Source organism: Gigantopelta aegis, chromosome 12 (assembly GCF_016097555.1).
Source record: "Gigantopelta aegis isolate Gae_Host chromosome 12, Gae_host_genome, whole genome shotgun sequence".
In the NCBI taxonomy this organism is placed as follows: domain Eukaryota; kingdom Metazoa; phylum Mollusca; class Gastropoda; order Neomphalida; family Peltospiridae; genus Gigantopelta; species Gigantopelta aegis.
In genome coordinates, this window is record NC_054710.1 from 13,323,083 (window position 1) to 13,343,082 (window position 20,000).

General features: G+C 37.1%; 1 protein-coding gene across 1 annotated transcript; it reads left to right on the forward strand.

Moving 5' to 3' along the window:
• Positions 1-4,875: 4,875 nt before the first annotated feature.
• On the forward strand, positions 4,876-7,232 carry LOC121385835 (E3 ubiquitin-protein ligase Midline-1-like). The gene is made up of 2 exons (XM_041516624.1): positions 4,876-4,885; positions 6,859-7,232. Exons 1-2 carry the CDS (start codon positions 4,876-4,878, stop codon positions 7,230-7,232), a joined length of 384 nt encoding a protein of 127 aa, XP_041372558.1.
• The last annotated feature ends 12,768 nt before the right edge of the window (positions 7,233-20,000 follow it).

Genomic DNA, 20,000 nt, shown 5'->3' on the forward strand with positions numbered 1-20,000 from the left:
AACCAAGTGGACCCTTTTCTATTTTGTTTAAGTACCACCAGAAACTCCTAATGTCTAAAACCGTATGTTTTAGTTCTGAAAGCGGACCATTTGCTTCAGCGTTCGGGGGGGGGGGGGGGGGGGGTGGTGTGTGTGTGTTCCTAAACCTTCCCGAAAACACCCAGCCTACGCCCCTGACGACTACCAGTCACCCGATAAAAGCTGGGTATATACATGTGTCACCTGAGCCTAACGGTGACCCACTTTGTGGTTCATGTACAGCATAAAAATAACTCACGGCGTTATCATACCGTCTGTTGCAAGTCACGTCATCCTTTCGTCCGGTATGTACACGTATCTGAGTTACTACCGTGTGCAGCTGTATGTTGTGTAGTACTCATCTGTGGCTTGTACTCCAATTTATTTGTATAAAATGAATTCATCTAACACTTGTGATCCTCCTCTGTTTCACCTGTGATCCTGCGACAACCATGACGCTGTCTGAACTGGTTACAACCTCTGAAGTCTTCTGGTTGCCAAAATAAACGTGAACATTTACGCGGCGGCAGCCGTCTTGCACAGCTCATAAGGTAAGCAGGAGTCGAAATATTGCCGTTTTGACCGGTTAACATCACCACGAGCCGGGAGATGTTATCGCCCGTCGGACCGGCCACTATTTTTACGTTTATATTCACACACTAGATTGAGTCACTCATAGTTATAGTCCAAGAGTGTGTGTGTGTGTGTGTGTGTGTGTGTGTGTGTGTGTGTGTGTGTGTGTGTGTGTCTGTGTGTGTGTGTGTGTGTGTGTGTGTGTGTTTGTGTCTATGTGTGTGTGTGCTGTGTGTGTATGTGTGTGTTGTCTGGTGTGTTTGTGTGTGTATGTGTGTGTATTTGTGATGTGTGTGTGTGTGTGTATGTGTGTGTGTCTGTGTGTTCTAAAATGTCTCTCTCTCTCCACGTGTGTGTGTTCTCTCTGTGTCTCACCCCTCTCCCTCTCTCTCCACCCTCTCTCTCTCTCTCTCTCTCTCTCTTCTCTATCTCTATCTCTCTCTCTCTCCTCTCTCTCTCTTCTCTCTTCTCTCTCTCTCTCTCTCTCTCTCTCCTCGTCTCTCTCTCTCTCTCTGTGTCCTGTGTTGTGTGTGTGCTTGTTGTGTATATATGTGTGTGTGTCTCTCTCTGTGTGTGTGTGTCTGTATTGCGCGTGTGTGTGTGTGCGTGTGTTCTGTGTGTCTGTTTGTGTGTGTGTGTCTGTGTGTGTGTGTGCGTGTGTGTGTATGTGTGTGTGTGTGTGTGTGTATGTTTGTGTGTGTGTGTATGTGTGTGTGTGCGTGCGTGTGTCTCTGTGTGTATGTGTGTGTATGTATGTGTGTATGTTTGTGTGTGTGTGTCTGTGTGTGTGCGTGCGTGTGTGTATGTATGTGTGTGTGTGTACGCGTGTGTGTGTGTATGTGTGTGTGTGTGCGTGTGTGTGTGTGTGCTGTGTGTCTGTTGTGGGTGTGTGCTTGTGGTGTGTCGGTGTGTGTCTGAGTGTGTATGTGTGTGTGCGTGTGTGTGTGGTGGTGTCTGTGTGGTTTGTGTGTGTGTGTATGTGTGTGTGTGTGTGTTTGTGTCTGTGTGTGTGTGTCTATGTGTGTGTGTGTGTGTGTGTGTTTAACCGAAAAAGGTCCAAAAAGTCCGAGAGTATTTTTTAATACCCTGATATAAATTTATGTAGTTTATGGAATGGAAGGAAATGTTTCATTTAACGACGCACTCAACACATTTTATTTATGGTTATGTTGTCAGACTTATGGCTAAGGACCACTGAGATAGTAAGGAAACCCGCTGTTGCCACTTCACGGGCTGCTCTTTTCGATTAACAGCAAGGGACCTTTTATATGCACCATCCCACAGGCAGGATAGGTACATACCACGACATTTCTTACACCAGTTGTGGAGCACTGGCTGGAACGAGAAATAGCCCAATAGGTCCACCGACGGGGAACGATCCTAGACCGACCGCGGATTAAGCGAACACTTTACCACTGGGCTACGTCCCGTCCTTTATGGAATGGAGTTTTCTACTTGCCAAATCTATTCTGATTAAAAACAAAAATTGATGTTTTTAAAGAGTGTTGAAATATACTCCATGAATAAATTAGGTGTAGGGATAATTAAACTGTCTAGTTCAGTCAATATACAAGATAGAATAACAAATGACCCTTTATATTAGCGCTACAGGTATCGCTATCTATTCATAAAATTTCGAACAATGTGTATCTGTTAATTAGGTCAGCATAGGTCTTACGGTCACCATTTTGATCACGCTTACATGTGAGCCATTTTGGGGTCAAATAAAATGTGATTTATCAAATCTTTTGAACTATTTTTGTATAATTCTGTGTTCGTGGAAGAGGAAAAGAACATATTTAGTCATCTGGTCCCGAAGTAACATATAAAATGACACGATGTTTGAAATATGACAGTTTGTCGGAATGTCCAGTATTTAAGGGTATTTCCCATATTTAGGATTAACGGCTTCGAAAACGTGAACGTGGCTCAAAGAGTGCCCTTTTTTAAATGGCCGCCGTCTTCACTAATCATTAAATACGCCGTACAACATTCTGAGGCTTTAACCTTGGTAGAAAGTTATAAACAAACATTGGGAACCATAAACAATAATAAAGCGTGAAATCTGACCATGTGGGCGTGGCCAACATAGTGTCTTCCGTGTTTTTAATGGCGCCTTCATCGGTTCTCTTCATATCCTTTCAAGTGTTGAATACTAATCTTATGATTCAGTTGGCTTGATTTTCGTTTAAATATAAAATATAAAAGCAGGTTTTGGACTATCTCGCCAGCACATATTTGTTCTTGACAGAGACGGCCATTTTGGAAGATGGCGATGTCGTAGTCATTTGCCTTTGTGCATCTACTTTTGTAAACCAAATACACATGTATGTGTGTATTTATGTATGTGTGTGTGTGTGTGTGTGTGCGTGTGTGTGCGTGCCCGTGTGTGTGTGTGTGTGTGTGTGTGTATGTGTAAACTGCATTGGTTATTCAAGATATATCTTTTATAATTATCTGTGATGAATCCTGCGCGTACTAAACATCGCATGTTACATCTCAAGGACCGATCAAGATTTCTAAGTGGTGTGCTGTTGGGTTAAACTATTTTTAGACAGAACATTGATCAATAGCTCTGTAGTCTATTGGGTATCTCATATGTTTTATATATATATATATATATATATAATATATTATAATATATATTATATATATATATATATATATATATATATATATACATGTGTATATATATTATTAAAATCTGGTAACATTTATAGCTGTAGAAATTAAATGTTGAATCTCAGGCAATTCGTTGTTTTAATATTGGAGGAGCATTGTCCCCATGCGCTTGAACCCTGCTAATCCAGTGGCTATAGGCCTTCTTCTTGATGGTGGTTGTTAATGGTGTTATGTCTAGCGCAATATTACAAGTATAGGTAATATTCCTCTTAGTAGTCACTGCATCAACACTTTAGGAGTAAACATCGGCGTATTTAATATTGGAGGAGCATTGTCCCCACATGGGCGTACATGGGGGGGGGGTTCGACCGAACCCCCCCCCCCCCCCTGAAATCGCTTTTTTATAATTTAATATATCTGACATTGATATCTGACATTATTATATTTACTCAACATAGAAATATATGCCCAATATCTCTGCAATCTATTTTGGAACCCCCCTTTTCAAAATCCTATGTACGCCCATGCCCCATGCTCTCCAACCCTGCTAATCCAGTGGCTGTAGGCCTTCTTCTTGATGGTGGTTGTTAATGGCATATGTCTGGAGCGGTATTACAAGTATAAGTATTATTCGTCTTAGTAGTCACTGTATTAACACTTTGAACCTGCTATCGTTTGGGCTTTAGGGTACAAAATATTCAGCGTACTCGAGCTACCGTGGAGATAGCCAGCCTTCATTAGCCGAGATGGCTGTATCTTTGGAATATTCATCTTTCTGCGCAACATTTAACATGGTCTGTGTATGACAGTCGACTGGACCTGAGCGCGAAAAGAACCTTACGAATTGCGGCATAGGGTAAGTACAAAGAAGGCTGTCGGCAGTACAAATCAAAAGAGGAGAAGCGGTCAGAACGATGGGAATCCGTTAAAAAGGCATGGAGTATTATATTATAGATTGATGGGTTCATGTATTATCAATTAGAAAATAAAACAGCTAATACAAATAATAGAAGTTAAAACAAAAAACGAAAAAACAACAACAACCCCACCTTAATAATAAAAATTGGGGACAGGGGGTTGATTTCAAGCAATATATCTCAAAATGCCCAAAGGCGACAGAATGTCATCTGCCAGAAATATGTTCAAAGATATGATCTTAAACAAAATTAAGAATAAAAAACCCCTTAAAAACGGCCCTCATATATCGGTCGCGGTGCCCGCGCGACTCCTAAAACAGGCCAAAAAGGGCATTTTCACGAGGAGTCCTTCCGGACGCTGCCCGATAATAACGGGCTCCGCTGCGCTTTTTAGGGGTCGCCGGAACCCCGCGGGCGTGAAAATCTGACTCCCAAATCTGCGATTTTCCAAGCGCGATTTTAGATCGTGGCAATCCCGTAGACATGTCGGTAGGGCCCCGCTCGGCGGTCTGCCGGAAACCGACCAGTGATCTGGCGGCCGCCTGAAGATTTTGACGAAAATTATTATAAAAAAATTCCGCCGGGCACCGTAGGATTTTCACGCCCACCCTACGATAGCCTCACGGCCCCCTCACGGATCCCGGGCGATTTGTGCAACAGCGGACACAGATATTCTAAAGAAGAAAATATATTTAATATGCAAGTTTAATCGTAGAAATATTTTATTAGTCGGAAACATCTTACAATGGAGCAAAGTCAGTAATATCCCATTAATACCCCAATTTCGAACTTCCGTACATCCGAAGTGTTCTTTGGTCACTCTGGTGTTTTTAATATCATTAAATGCATTTCTCATATTTTTAAAAACGCACGTACGTCTGAGAAGTAACAGTTATGGAGTCGAGTTTTAGTCTATTTTTAGAGGGTATTTCACCGTTTTAAAGTCACGGACTCATGTTTCACTCAATTGTAACTTTATCCAAACGTGTTACAGGTTTGTAGATTAACTAAACTTAGTGTTAATTTTCACGGGTTGAGACTAGGGTCTATCCCTTTAAGCAAAGAAAATTAAATATAACAAACAATATATGCACTAATTAACAACGAATGTATGTTTAGTTCAGTAGGGAATAGTTGTTTTGTTGAAAGGGCAAATGTGATAAAATGTGGAATAGCACTTAATGAAGAATGACAACTTTCTGTTTGTGTAACCGAACCGGCCTTGATGGTGTCGTGGTCAAACCATCGGACATAAGGCTGACAGGTACAGGGTTCGCAGCCCGGTACCGGCTCCCACCCAGAGCGAGTTTTAACTACTCAATGGGTAGTTGTAAGACCACTACACCCTCTTCTCTCTCACTAACTACTAACCCTCTGTCCTTAACAGACAGCCCAGATAGTTGAGGTATGTGCCCAGAACAGCGTCCTTGAACCTTAATTGGATATAAGCACCAAAATAAGTTGAAATGAAAATGAATGTTTAAAGACTAACGCATATTTTTGACTATTAAAGCCGTTTTTGATAACTGAAATCATACTTTACTTAGATTTTATTGTTTAGATTATCAATTTTTGTACATTCGAAGTGTTCTTTGGTCATCCTGGTGTTTTTAATATCACAAAATGCATTTCTCATATTTTTTAAAAGCGCACGTGCGTCTGAGAAGTAACAGCTATGGAGTCGAGTTTTAATCTATTTTTAGAGGGTATTTCACCGTTTCAAAGTCACGGACTCATGTTTCACTCAGTTGTAACTTTATCCAAATGTGTTACAGGTTTGTAGATTAACTAAACTTAGTGTTAATTTCCACGGGTTGAGACTAGGGTATATCCCTTTCAGCAAATAAAATTTAAAATAACAAACAATATATGCACTAATTAAAAACAACAAACAATATATGCACTAATTAACAAAGAATGTATGTTAAGTTCAGTAGGGAATAGTTGTTTTGTTGAAAGGGCAAATGTGATAAAATGTGGAATAGCACTTAATGAAGAATGACAACTTTCTGTTTGTGAGACCGAACCGGCCTTGGTGGTGTCGTGGTTAAGCCATCGCACATAAGGCTGGCAGGTACAGGGTTCGCAGCCCGGTACCGGCTCCCACCCAGAGCGAGTTTTAACTACTCAATGGGTAGTTGTAAGACCCTCTTCTCTCTCACTAACCACTAACAACTAACACTGTCCTTGACAGATAATTGGATATAAGCACCAAAATAAGTTGAAATGAAAGTGAATGTTAAACGATCGTATAGGATGGTGACTAGTGACTGCAACTTTAAAGAGCTATATTTTTTTATTGAACCTTGATTCAGCTATTTTCACAAAATCCATCATATTGACGTTTTTTTTTTTTTTTAACTTAAACATTCGATCGTGTGTCATCAGTAGCATTCGATAACAGTAGTGATAATGTCACTGGTAGGAATTCATTTGGGCTTTTTCTCGCTCCAGCCAGTGGCGACAGGAGGTTTTCTCTCTCAATCTGTGTGGTCCTTAACCATATGTCTGACGCCATATAACCGTAAATAAAATATGTTGAGTGCGTCGGTAAATAAACCATTTCTTTCTTTTTTCTTTTTCCTTATTCACCACGGAGCATCCAATGAAATATTGTTAAACTGATCTCCCACCTGCCATCCCCACCCCTCCACCCGACTAGATACGGTCGTGTAAACAGACTAATCTTCATTAGGTGTGTAACAATGTTATTTATTTCTCTTTTCAGACATGGCCACAGCGTCCACCACAGACGACCAAATCTCCTGCAGCTTCTGTTTGGAGATCTTCACTGATCCGCGCGTACTTCCGTGTGGACACACGTTTTGTTTGACGTGTCTCCAAAATCACATCGACGCCAACAACACAGATGATGCCTTCATGTGTCCAAACTGCAGGGACGTGGTCGGTATCTCTGACAACAAACAACCTACATCGTCCTGGGCTTCACAGTTCAAACGAAATCTGGCACTCGTGGACGCCATTGGTCTCATCAAACAATTTAAAATATGTGAGTTAAAAATAGAACTTGTTGACCTAATGAAGATGCAAACTTTCAGCAGCCTTCCTCGATTAGTCTTTGTGGTGGTACAACAGGGATGAAATCTACAGTACAGGAACTCCTCGGGTGCGGCTGCCCTCGTATAGACGAGGCACTAGATAGATATTCGTGGAATCAACCACTAGTTTGCCAAATGCCCACTCGACTCAAACACAACATGCAAACATACAAACAAAATATAAACAAAAAACCTTAAAGTTTAAGAAATTCACAAAAATAGTTTATTTAAGGATCTTCTTTGACTCTTGTTTGACTGGTACAGCAAAGGCCGTGATATGTGTTATAAACGATCTCAGGCTACTAATGTAAAAACGTAGCTGGTTTCCTCTCTAACACTGTATGTCAAAAAGACCAAATGACATTGAGAGACTACAGCGACGCGTCGACGTCAGCGCGACACAGACTGCGGCTCAGATGCAGATACAAGGAGATAAACTGATTGCAGAGTTCACAACAGCAGTCCGCACTGAACTGGAAAAGAGGAACACAGAACTGGAAACATGTCGTCAGTCTGTTAATAACGAAATAGTGGAATTGTTCACTGATGTTAACAGACTGATAAAGGAAAGTAAAGAATGTCTGAAATTGGGCGAAAATCTCCTGAGATCTGCGTCACTTTCTGATATGAAAAGACAGGTTTCCAAATTTTCAAAAATACAAAAGATAACAACTGATTATTTAGCCACACCACGTCCTGAATTTCCTGATTTGACAATAACTTTAGTTGAACCTGAGAAAACAGGAAGGAAAATGTTTTCTGCGGAGATTGGGAGAATTTCGAGACCTGACGTAAAATCTATCAAAATAACACACAAAATATATTTAGAGATTTCGATATTTGAAACAGAAGTCGAGATAAACCAGAAGTCAGATAGGTTAAAGCATGAACAAACGATCAATGCAAAACTGGAATCTGATACAGCATGTCCAAAGTTATTATCTATCCTAGTGTTAGAAGGTCAATACTCAAACAAGATCATTGTTACTGACTGGGACAACAAATGTGTAAAATCATTTTCTTCTCAACACAAAACGGTTCAGAGTCTCTACAGGACCAGTAGCAAACCATGCTGTCTTGCTAAGACACGTGACCACCAGGTGCTCGTCACCTTGCCACAAGAAAGAAAACTATTACATCTGAATGTACAAGATGACATACACCTGACGAAGAAGGTGATAACCAAGAAAAAGTACTATGGAATAACCGTCTTGCCTGACGACAACATGGCTGTGAGTGGACAGAGGTGTGTGGACATACTAAACCAGCGGTGTGACGTCATACGGTCTATTCTTAACATCGAGGTCCTTAACCCCTTGTATCTAACAGTGAAAGGAGATTCTCTAATTCTTGTATCATTTACAACTAACATTCTCACATGTGTGTCGTTATCAGGACAAGTCATGTGGGTATCACGTGATTCGGCAAGTCGGCTATATGATGTTGCATGCGACACTGAGCAGTTTGTTTATGTCTGTAATAACGGTAGAGATGCCATTGTTCAGCTGTCACGTGACGGGGACGTTATTCGTGACGTCATCACACATAATGACGGCCTAAAACAACCTCTATCTCTCTGTTTTGCTCAAGACAAACTTTATGTCACGCAACGAAATGGAGAAATAAAAATATTTGGGTGGAGCCAAACTTAACATTGAGCCTACAGGGTGTATATCACCAAATTAAATCACATAGATGACAATAGTAAGTTACAGTAACAAATGTGACTATAACTTCAACACACGATGTTTCAATCAGCACATACACCATTAATATAAACACTATAACCTCCCAACTTTAAAATAATATTTTTCAATGGGTGTTGAGTTACTCGTTTTAGACATATTTGGAAGCGTCTTTCACTATCCGAGTTCTACACAATAATTGTTATCCTGATTTTAGGAGGACCCCGCGCATGTTTCAAACAAGTACTTTTTGGTACATTGACACTAGTTTAAATTACTGTCCACACGAAACAACATTTTATAACAAAAATACTGTCACATTTATCCAACGACATAATTGGAAGTGTCTTTGACTATCCGAGTTCCACTCCATAATTGTTATCCTGATTTTAGGAGGACTCGGCGCATGTTATACTGTCACATTTATCAGAATGGCACTAATGGTTGCGTGGCGGGACGTAGCCCAGTGGTGAAGCACTCGCTTGATGCGCGGTCGGTATAGCATCGATCCCAAATGCCGTGGTAGGTGACATCCTGTCTGGAATCGTGCATATAAAGGTTTCCTTGCTATTAATGGAAAAATGTAATGGGTTTCCTCTGTAAGACTGTCAAAATTACGAAATGTTTGACATCCAATAGCGGATGATTAATTAATCAATGTGCTCTAGTGGTGTCGCTAAACATTTGTTTTTTGTTTATGTTTCAAGCAAATACTTGTTGGTAGTTCAAATTACTGTCCACATGACACAACATTTTATATCAATTGCGTTAATTATGGAATGAAAAGATAGATGCATTTCGAACTTAGGTATCACTACACAGTTCGCTTCCGGGTAGGATTGCATTCATCACAGTCCACTATAGTTCCTAACTGCACATATATTGTGGTTCACATTTTCACTTCTAGTAATTGGGGAAGAATTAAAACAAATTGTATTTTGTTCAATGGTAAGCCTTGATTTTACCCCCGTTATTTTGTAATATTGTTCATTAACGTTTTGGGATATGGGTGTATAGCGGAAGAGGCGACTGGTGTGAATAGGTTCTTAAACTACCAGTTCGGACCGGTACTACAGCAGATGCAGTCATATAGCACACAAAAAACTGAGGCGGAAATGTTCTCAATTCTGGAGGAGAAAATAAATGCTTGTCTACTGTATGTTAGCAATGGTGTATGTTGTTAGTACCAAAGCGAACCCGTTCTATTGGCAATCTTCAACTGATATTGGGCAATTTAACATGGATTTCAATGGCTGATGACATATGTGTAATGAGATCTTATATCACTAAAAAAATGGGGATATCAAAATATCTGGCTGCATTCAAAGTGAACAATCACAATACAAGTAGACTAATTATCGTTGCAAAAAACAAACAAAAAAAACACGTTAAAATATATCGGCGACAAGCAAAAATAGTTGATAATGCGGGAGAGAGGGTAATTATAATGTAATGTACTTTGGTGGTACTGACAAATAAGAATTGAAAAGTTATACAATGGACAAATTATTTACTTGTCCCAAAATTGGGGGGGGGGGGGGGGGTGGGGGGTATTGGCCCTTGTGACACACCATACATATGTGACTGAACTTTGTGAGTGCAATCCAGGTGGTTATAAGGGAGTCGTATAACTGCTCTCTTTGCGGCTATTAATTCGAACCTTCAGTACAAATGCAGTTTTGGGAAATTTTACTACATGTAATTAAAAACAAATACTAATATTATTTTAATCATTATGTTATGCTTCTAACATGTAACTAATATAAGGTTTCGTGGCATAGTTTGACGTCATTCCCATTAAAAATAAATCGCGGCAACTATTCTTACATCATTTGAATATCTAGTAATGGCGGACTGGAATTAAAGTTGCGTGTACAGTACACAAAAACACGTATTAAGCTTGAGATTATATGATAAAGCGATTATTACCCTCGTGTATTCGGTATCGTCAATATCATATATTAGGAATAAAAATTGTATTATGTATAATACAATTGTTATTACTAATACATGATATTGACGATACCGAAAAACACTCTAGTAATAACCTCTCTCTCTATATATATATGTACATATACATATACACACACACACACACACACACACACACACACAACACACACACACACACACACATACGCACACACACACACACATATATATATATATATATATATATATATATATATATATACTGCCAGGGATGTCCAACAACTTTGTTAATTGTGTGCTGTGACCTGGATTTTTCAGAAGTATTTTTAATATTAGACAAAACAGAATATTTATTTTTACATTTAGTAGTACTTATTTGCATATTTGCTTGTATTGTGTAATGTCTGAGCTATGACCTATTTTTTATAGTTATTGTTTAATGAAATTATAAGCAGTGCACTTTGTCATGTCGCACACTATAGACAAAAACGAAGTTGCGTAACTATTGTTATTAGTGATCGTTTGGATGCATAATGGGAGCTACATTTAGTTGTATTTCATAATAATGTGTTTAGTCTATGAAACTTTGTTTGTAAATAGTTGTCATACTTTAGGGGATATTAGTATATTACGATCGCTAAATGTGTTACTTTAATGTTCGGTCTTGCGGTATTCGACTTGACTTAATTCCCAGCTTCCTGTGTATATAAATACTATGACATTGATATTATTGATGTAACTATTTCCACAAATGCACAGAGTGTGTAATTACACATTGAAAACATCCCACGGATTTATAAATAAGACTGGGATAAATTTCCGTTTTATCAACTGTTGTAACATGGGTGTCGGGATTGACTTTGCCCATCAGTAAAGTTTATTTTCCTCGAAAACTTGTACGATCGATTAGGTATGTTCTTAGTTAAACGTATCCTAATATTGTTTGTACATAATGGTAAATAATTTTATTAATTGAGTAATATAATAACTGTAAAACTCATTACTATAATATTAGTGTTTTTAGGACCTCTATCCATGTCCGCTGAGAACCTGTTTACGCATGCATGTTGCTACGGTCAGACAAATCGCTACACAATGCCTGTAAACAACAGTATAAAAATGCTGTTTTTATAATATCCCCAAAGGCTGTTTGATTAAAACTATTTTATATTAAAATTAGACTAAAAAGGTAATTGTGTAATGATAGTCTCTTGTTTATGCACTTTAGAATGTGTCTGTATTGTTAGCTTGAATTCCCGATGTATTTGTAATGCACCATAGCTTGGTTTTGTGCCTGGTCCCCGTTCCACGGTGACTAAGATGATCTTAGTGCTAAGATCGCGTCGTGGAACCGGGCCCTGGTAAATAATGTCGTTTTTATGAATATTCTAAAGGCTTTTTCTGTGAAGTTGTTTTACGCTAATTTTAGACTGATAAAAGCAATTAAAAAATGCTAATTTTATGTTTATGCACTTTAGACATCTCCAGTATTCATTATTTGAAGTTTGTAATGCTTTAGCTATGGTCTAAATTGACGTATTTATAAAAGTTGAAGTTTCTGAGGATTTAGAGTGTGCATTTACAAACTGTAAATTGGAAACCGAAGCTGGATCAAAAAGAAATTACTTAATTTATTGAGCAATTGTGTACATAACGTAATTAAATGAAATGATATTTATTTTGTAAAAATAGATCTCTTCCTTGCATAACGTAATTTCTGATTGGGTGTTATGACGTCACGTGGTACTTCTCAGAAAGTATAAAAGACTGACGTCAATGGTTGTCAGCGTTCTCTCGATCGTTCGCTGTTTGACCAACAAACCCATTAAAGGTAGTACTAAACCAAATAACTTCCGGCTGGGTCAAAGTTCGAGGTGCACCCAACTTTTGATAGAGAAGTGAACACCACAAGTCCTGTGATTCGTTATAAATGTGAGTGTGTTGGTTGTAAAAAATAATAGTTTTATCTGGGTAAAAAAAATATGCAATTTTATTTCATCTAGTACCAATGTGTCAAGTAGCCTTGTGCTTGAAACACGTATGGGGTACCTGTGAAAAAAAGGACTCGAATTTTGTGCGGAACTAGGGTAGTCATAGACGCTACCCGTTATCTCAGAAACGAGCAGCTTGACCCCCAATGTTTTCTCATTCACTTTAAGTGTGAGGGGTGGTAGTATTTATATCCGTGGCGTTTATGTCGCTTGATACGTTGCAGGTAGGAGTTTTAGCCACATATGTTACTATTGTCGTCTATGGGATTTTATTTGGTACTATACACCCTATAGGCATACTGTCACAGTTTTAAGGACCTTATTTCTCAAAAAATAAATAATAAATCAAAATTACATTAATGTTTACAGACCAAATCTAGCTATTGTATCACTTTAATCACACCATGATTGAGTGGAATCCACGACAATCCTCTCAGCAATGTTAAGTTTTGAATTATGTACCATTGCCATAATTAAATTATTTTTACGAAATATCATTAATAAGTAGAGTATGGTGGTTACGTAGATGGTTGAATAAAGTACATTTAAGGACAAACCAAATATATATATATTTAAGTAATACTTTGTTAGGCCATGTAATAGGCCAGTGGTCTGTTGCAATATGCCTTTAAAAGTATGTCCCCTTGTCTAACTTTCCAACTTTGTTACATTACCTACATTTAAATTGATACTGGAATAATTTTAACTCATATCTGTAAAGTAAATTTTATTAACTTACCATCTGTTTTTAATTAACTTGTAATAATACTTGGAAGTAATATTTTTAAGCAACTTCAAGCTGCAGTTAAGTTTACATTTATTGGAGATACAGTCCTCACTGATTTAATATAATTTAACCTGAAATGAAGAGATCTATCATTAACTGTTTTCACACATAACTTTTAATTCAATTTATAATTCTGGAATTAAACACGTAGGGTTTCTTATCTATGGATGTTATTTATATTATCTGGACATTGTTGATATCTTTGGGACGCGGCCACAAAAATATATATTAAGTAATAAAAAAAAAATTGACCTCGTACAAACCCTAAGATGACCTGAAACACATTTAGTTCACAGCCACATATATTTTAAGCAAAACAAATAGTTTTGTCATTAAAACTTCTTAGTTATGTTAATTGACAACATCTTAACAGTTGCAACAAACTCAGGACAGACAGCTGGTATCTTTGATAAAAATAATCCCATTTTGTCTATCCTGGACCTATCGAATTCCGTCCTATTAACAGGAAATCGCTACTGTGCATGTTCAATCCAACAACCTGATAAATTTAACGACATCGTTGTTTACCTTGTCCATTACAAAGTAAAATAATATAATATTTTTGTAATTACTTACATTTGTTGTGAACGAATGTAAAATTCCTACCAGGAAGTGAATATTTGTAATTTTTTTAACACCATCGAAATCCGTCCATATGTGATCGTCACAAACGCGGAATGTATGGAAGACCAGATCCGTCATAAAATTGAAGCAACAAGAGCACAACAGATTGTCAACGAAGCTAATGTAAATGAATTATGAATATATCTACACGTTTTTGATGAACATTGTTTATCGACCAGCACCAAATTTTCATGAATATAGGAAAATGGTTTTCTTGTCCTAACAACTTTTATAAGTGGCTGAAGAAAGAAGAAAAATTGACTAATGTTGTTTCTCAATAACACTTGTGAATTACACACAAACAACCTTTCATATATCACACACACACACAGATAAGAGTGTCAGTCATGTGACTTTTAACTAAATATAGACAAAACTAATGTGGACGACAGTCATTACCGATCTGTCAAGTCAAGTCTCTTCATTTATATAGGTTTAAATCTATTATAACCTTTGGATATTGTTGCTGTATGCAATAATAGAATTACCGCTACTGTACAAGTGACAAACATACTTTAAAAACGTGTTCCACCCTCATGTTCATGTTTGATCGATCGAGGCTTGGTTAGTTGATACATATGTAGTAGAATTAAAGTTTGTGCTTGCACAGTGTGATTAGAAAGAGTGCAGAAATGAAATGGAACGGAATTCGATGGGGGACGGAATTCGATAGTTTAGGATACATAATTTACTCAACATCTCAGGTCAGTACATTGTAGAACGACGGCCATTTGCCTTTCTCATCCTCTTTCTTCTACAGACTTAAGCTTTTCCTTCATGATGAAATTTACTTCGTTACTTCGACATTTTCGCTCAACATTTCGGTGTTAAGTTTTAAAGATCTTCTGCTGTGAACCTATCCGCATCAGCGATGTGGACTGTACCTGAGATAGGAATGTGGCAGATGATGTTTTAATATTTCGCAGGTATTTGTCAGATATTGTTGTCTGCCAAATAGTATTTATTCTATTAGTTTTCTCAGTCAGGTACCCTTTATCTGATTGGCTAATAGCACTGCATGTTTTTCACGTGCACACACTACATGAACAGCAGACATGTTTGACGGGTTTTGACAGGCGACAGATCAGAATACATTATAGGTACAAATTAATTTCTTTCTTTTAGTTAAACATTATTAATAATATATATAAATATATTGCTCACATACTAGCGAATTAATGCAGATAAATGATTACATTGTTTTGATAATAATATAACTAATTATGCAAGTTCTAGGAGTTCTACGACTAAGTATAACAAACTACTAAATGTTTTAAATTATTTCTAAAAAGGAATCATATAAATATATTATATCAATAACACTTAATTCTTCAGCGTAAAGATATGTTTGTATTTTAAACATCAACTTATTTTAATATTTCCACTATCATAATTGTACGAAGATATGCGTGTATGATTTATGAGTGTATGCTGTGCCAATGTTTTATTTTGTTGCAGGTTCGTAAGCATCTGTAGTTTATGATGCTTAATAGTTTATAATTTATTCCCCAGGTTTCACACACTGTCTTGTTGACCACCGGCATTGTTTACGCTCGTGTACCACATACAGGGTATGACATAGTTAGTTAGTAATCAAACAGTTATTTCAATTAATTATTAATCTTAAACCTCATTATAACATAATTGTAATATTTAATATAGTAAAGTATTTTTTTATTCTGACAACATTCCACAGTAATTTATTTTAAGTCAATTAGGTTAATGTCTTCACTAAATCTCAACCATTTGTTATTCTTGAAATTACCTCCCCTTGGAATTAATTATCCCGATATCTATCATATACATGTAGGTGTGGACCAAAAGGTTATTCAGGTTTAGTTTAATCAAACAGATTGTTTGATTAGGAAGATATTATATTTTAGTAGATGTTACTTATAACCGTGACATTAATGGGATAGGAATTGAACTGTTAATATATATTTGTTTAATATTGATGAGCTGTGATGGACATATTTTTATGATGTTGTGATTGATATGTATGATCGAACTATTTTTATGACAATGATTTTTATGACGCATACATGTAATTATTTATAATGAACGCCTGTTATATATTGTATATTTTATTCTTGCAGGGCGTTGTTTGCAATGTCATAATGAACTGTTTATGAAGTAAATCATTTCCAAACGTCGTGACGTGTTGTTTTCGTCCTTTGAACCCTGTTACAAATTGGAGCCGACGTGGGAAAACAGCAGATTCCTTGGGTGGTGGTGGTGGTGGCAAAGGATCCTCAGTCTTGAAAAGCGGTCCTTGCTGTTGCGACATACCATGAATCCATGTCTTTAAATCGTCAGATGTATCCAATTTGGGTTCCAACCCCATCTTATGAAACACATTGACCAGTTCTCCAATCTGTTGTTCATCAAGTTCCATCGCTGAAGATCAAATCAACTTGATAAAACAATAAACTGAATATAAACAATTCCCAAATAGATGGTACTATGAACACAGTCAACTCCAATCCAAGATCACCAAATATACAAGAAAGCCAGTTTATTTTAAAGAGAATAAACAGTATATGTCTTCATAAATATGAAAACATTCATCAGTGTTCTGAAATTCTTCGAATTTCAACTCAAATATAAAACCACTGTCTTAAATGGATATTGAAAATATCACAAACTAAGACAAGTGGGAAGAAGATGTGTACATCGTTCATAAACAACCAAATCCATCCATACCAGTTTTCATCGTTGGCAAGGAAAATGGAGATGGTCGCAAAAGAATGCTACATAGGAATTTACTACTTCCCATAGGATCCATTGCTCCACAGGAACCTTTGGTACCAGTCCCTCAACCAAGAAGGAATCGGACTTTAACATCTTCAGTCAAAGATAGCACCGAGGTGAAAACTACTACCGTAGTTGACAGTGACCAAGAAGTTGAGTCTGGGGATGACGATTTAGTTATTATCTCCGCCTACCCATCTGATACTTCAGTTTCAGCTGATATTGCAGCTGATGGGCCATCTGAGGTAGAAGCAGTACAGGATGACCAGAGAGAGGACATGAGTGCTGATGATGAGGTTCTAGGAGATGTAGAGGTACCCGAAAATGCTGCTGTATCAGAGACATCAGAAAATGACGTTTCCAGTGAGCAGGAATCGGACGAACCCCCAACTCAACTGGTGGATGTTGATCCCGACCCAAGTAATGAAGAAAACGACATTGTTTCTGAAGATAACAGAGATACTCCACCTATGCCCCAACCTCGGCGGTCGAGCCGACGACGCACAGAGCCTACGTGGATGACTGGAGGAGATTATGTCTTTTCAGCAGTGTCACAACCTGACTGGTATGTACGTGCCAATTACCTCAGATCTCTTCAAGCTGAGGGGGTGTTTACAACACCGTCAGATGTTGGCCATGCTATTTTAAGTTTGGTCAGCGGTAGTGTTAAATGACGAGGACGTCATTTCACGGTCGGGGGGAAGTGTGTGGCAGATGATGTTTTAATATTGTGTAAATATGTAATTTGTTATTTTAATATTTCGCAGGTATTTGTCAGATATTGTTGTCTGCCAAATAGTATTTATTCTATTAGTTTTCTCAGTCAGGTACCCTTTATCTGATTGGCTAATAGCACTGCATGTTTTTCACGTGCACACACTACATGAACAGCAGACATGTTTGACGGGTTTTGACAGGCGACAGATCAGAATACATTATAGGTACAAATTAATTTCTTTCTTTTAGTTAAACATTATTAATAATATATATAAATATATTGCTCACATACTAGCGAATTAATGCAGATAAATGATTACATTGTTTTGATAATAATATAACTAATTATGCAAGTTCTAGGAGTTCTACGACTAAGTATAACAAACTACTAAATGTTTTAAATTATTTCTAAAAAGGAATCATATAAATATATTATATCAATAACACTTAATTCTTCAGCGTAAAGATATGTTTGTATTTTAAACATCAACTTATTTTAATATTTCCACTATCATAATTGTACGAAGATATGCGTGTATGATTTATGAGTGTATGCTGTGCCAATGTTTTATTTTGTTGCAGGTTCGTAAGCATCTGTAGTTTATGATGCTTAATAGTTTATAATTTATTCCCCAGGTTTTCACACACTGTCTTGTTGACCACCGGCATTGTTTACGCTCGTGTACCACATACAGGGTATGACATAGTTAGTTAGTAATCAAGCAGTTATTTCAATTAATTATTAATCTTAAACCTCATTATAACATAATTGTAATATTTAATATAGTAAAGTATTTTTTTATTCTGACAACATTCCACAGTAATTTATTTTAAGTCAATTAGGTTAATGTCTTCACTAAATCTCAACCATTTGTTATTCTTGAAATTACCTCCTCTTGGAATTAATTATCCCGATATCTATCATATACATGTAGGTGTGGACCAAAAGGTTATTCAGGTTTAGTTTAATCAAACAGATTGTTTGATTAGGAAGATATTATATTTTAGTAGATGTTACTTATAACCGTGACATTAATGGGATACGAATTGAAATGTTAATATATATTTTTTTAATATTGATGAGCTGTGATGGACATATTTTTATGATATTGTGATTGACATGTATGATCGAACTATTTTTATGACAATGATTTTTATGACGCATACATGTCATTATTTATAATGAACGCCTGTTATATATTGTATATTTTATTCTTGCAGGGCGTTGTTTGCAATGTCATAATGAACTGTTTATGAAGTAAATCATTTCCAAACGTCGTGACGTGTTGTTTTCGTCCTTTGAACCCTGTTACAGGAAGACCCGATAGGAAAGGGCTGATACTGGGTCACATAATGACCTCTTAGAAAATATGGGGTCGTATAATGACCTCTCTGTAGCAAGACCCGATAGAAAAGGAGTGATATGGGGTCGTATAATAACCTATGTAGGAAGACCTGATAGAAAAGAGGTGATATGGGATCATATAATGACCTCTTTGTGGTGTACTCCGGCCAGGTGGGTGTGTTTGTTTAAACCAATATCCTGGGAGAAATAGCTTGACAACAGGGTTGTCCTTTTCAGGCTATGTTTCCCCCAGGAAGGCATAGGTACATAAAACGGTCCATGGGTCTGCTGATATTAATAAAATTGTTTTAGCCCCTAACGCTATATTGAAAGATATAGCGTAATTAATTGTCGTCTGTGTCCGTATATGGGCACGTTAATAGGGTTCTCACTTGTTCAATATACAGAGATGTTGAACATTAGCTAACCGACTTTTTCTTCGAACCTACAGCCTCGAGTATAGTTTTAATAATGAAGCTGTTGAAATACAATCATCCTCTGATACGCCCTCCTCACTGTCAAACTGGGCCTACAGTGTCTCTTGTTACTCTTGTGGTGATGCCGCTGGTACAATGAGAATGAATATTGCACCGGTCTATTTAAATCATTTCTGAATTCTTACAACAAATTAGAAAATATTATACATGTAAAAATACATTTAAACTATTCCTGAGCTAGTGCGTTCATTATTTGTTTTAATTTATACGCACAAGTACATATACAAGGTTGATAGATATCTCATATTAAGCGATGTGTATATAATGAAAATCATTACGTCTATAAGTAATCGTTAGCAATACTTAATATGGAATTAAATGATTAAATATACAATTGATAGTAACAAATAAGCAATTATCAACATATATGTCATGTGCGTGTTTAACCTACGTAGAGTACATAATTAAGGCCACACAATAAATTAGTTGTTGATCATTCTTATTATTTTGAAATGTTTACTGGGAAGGTGGGACTGTTTATA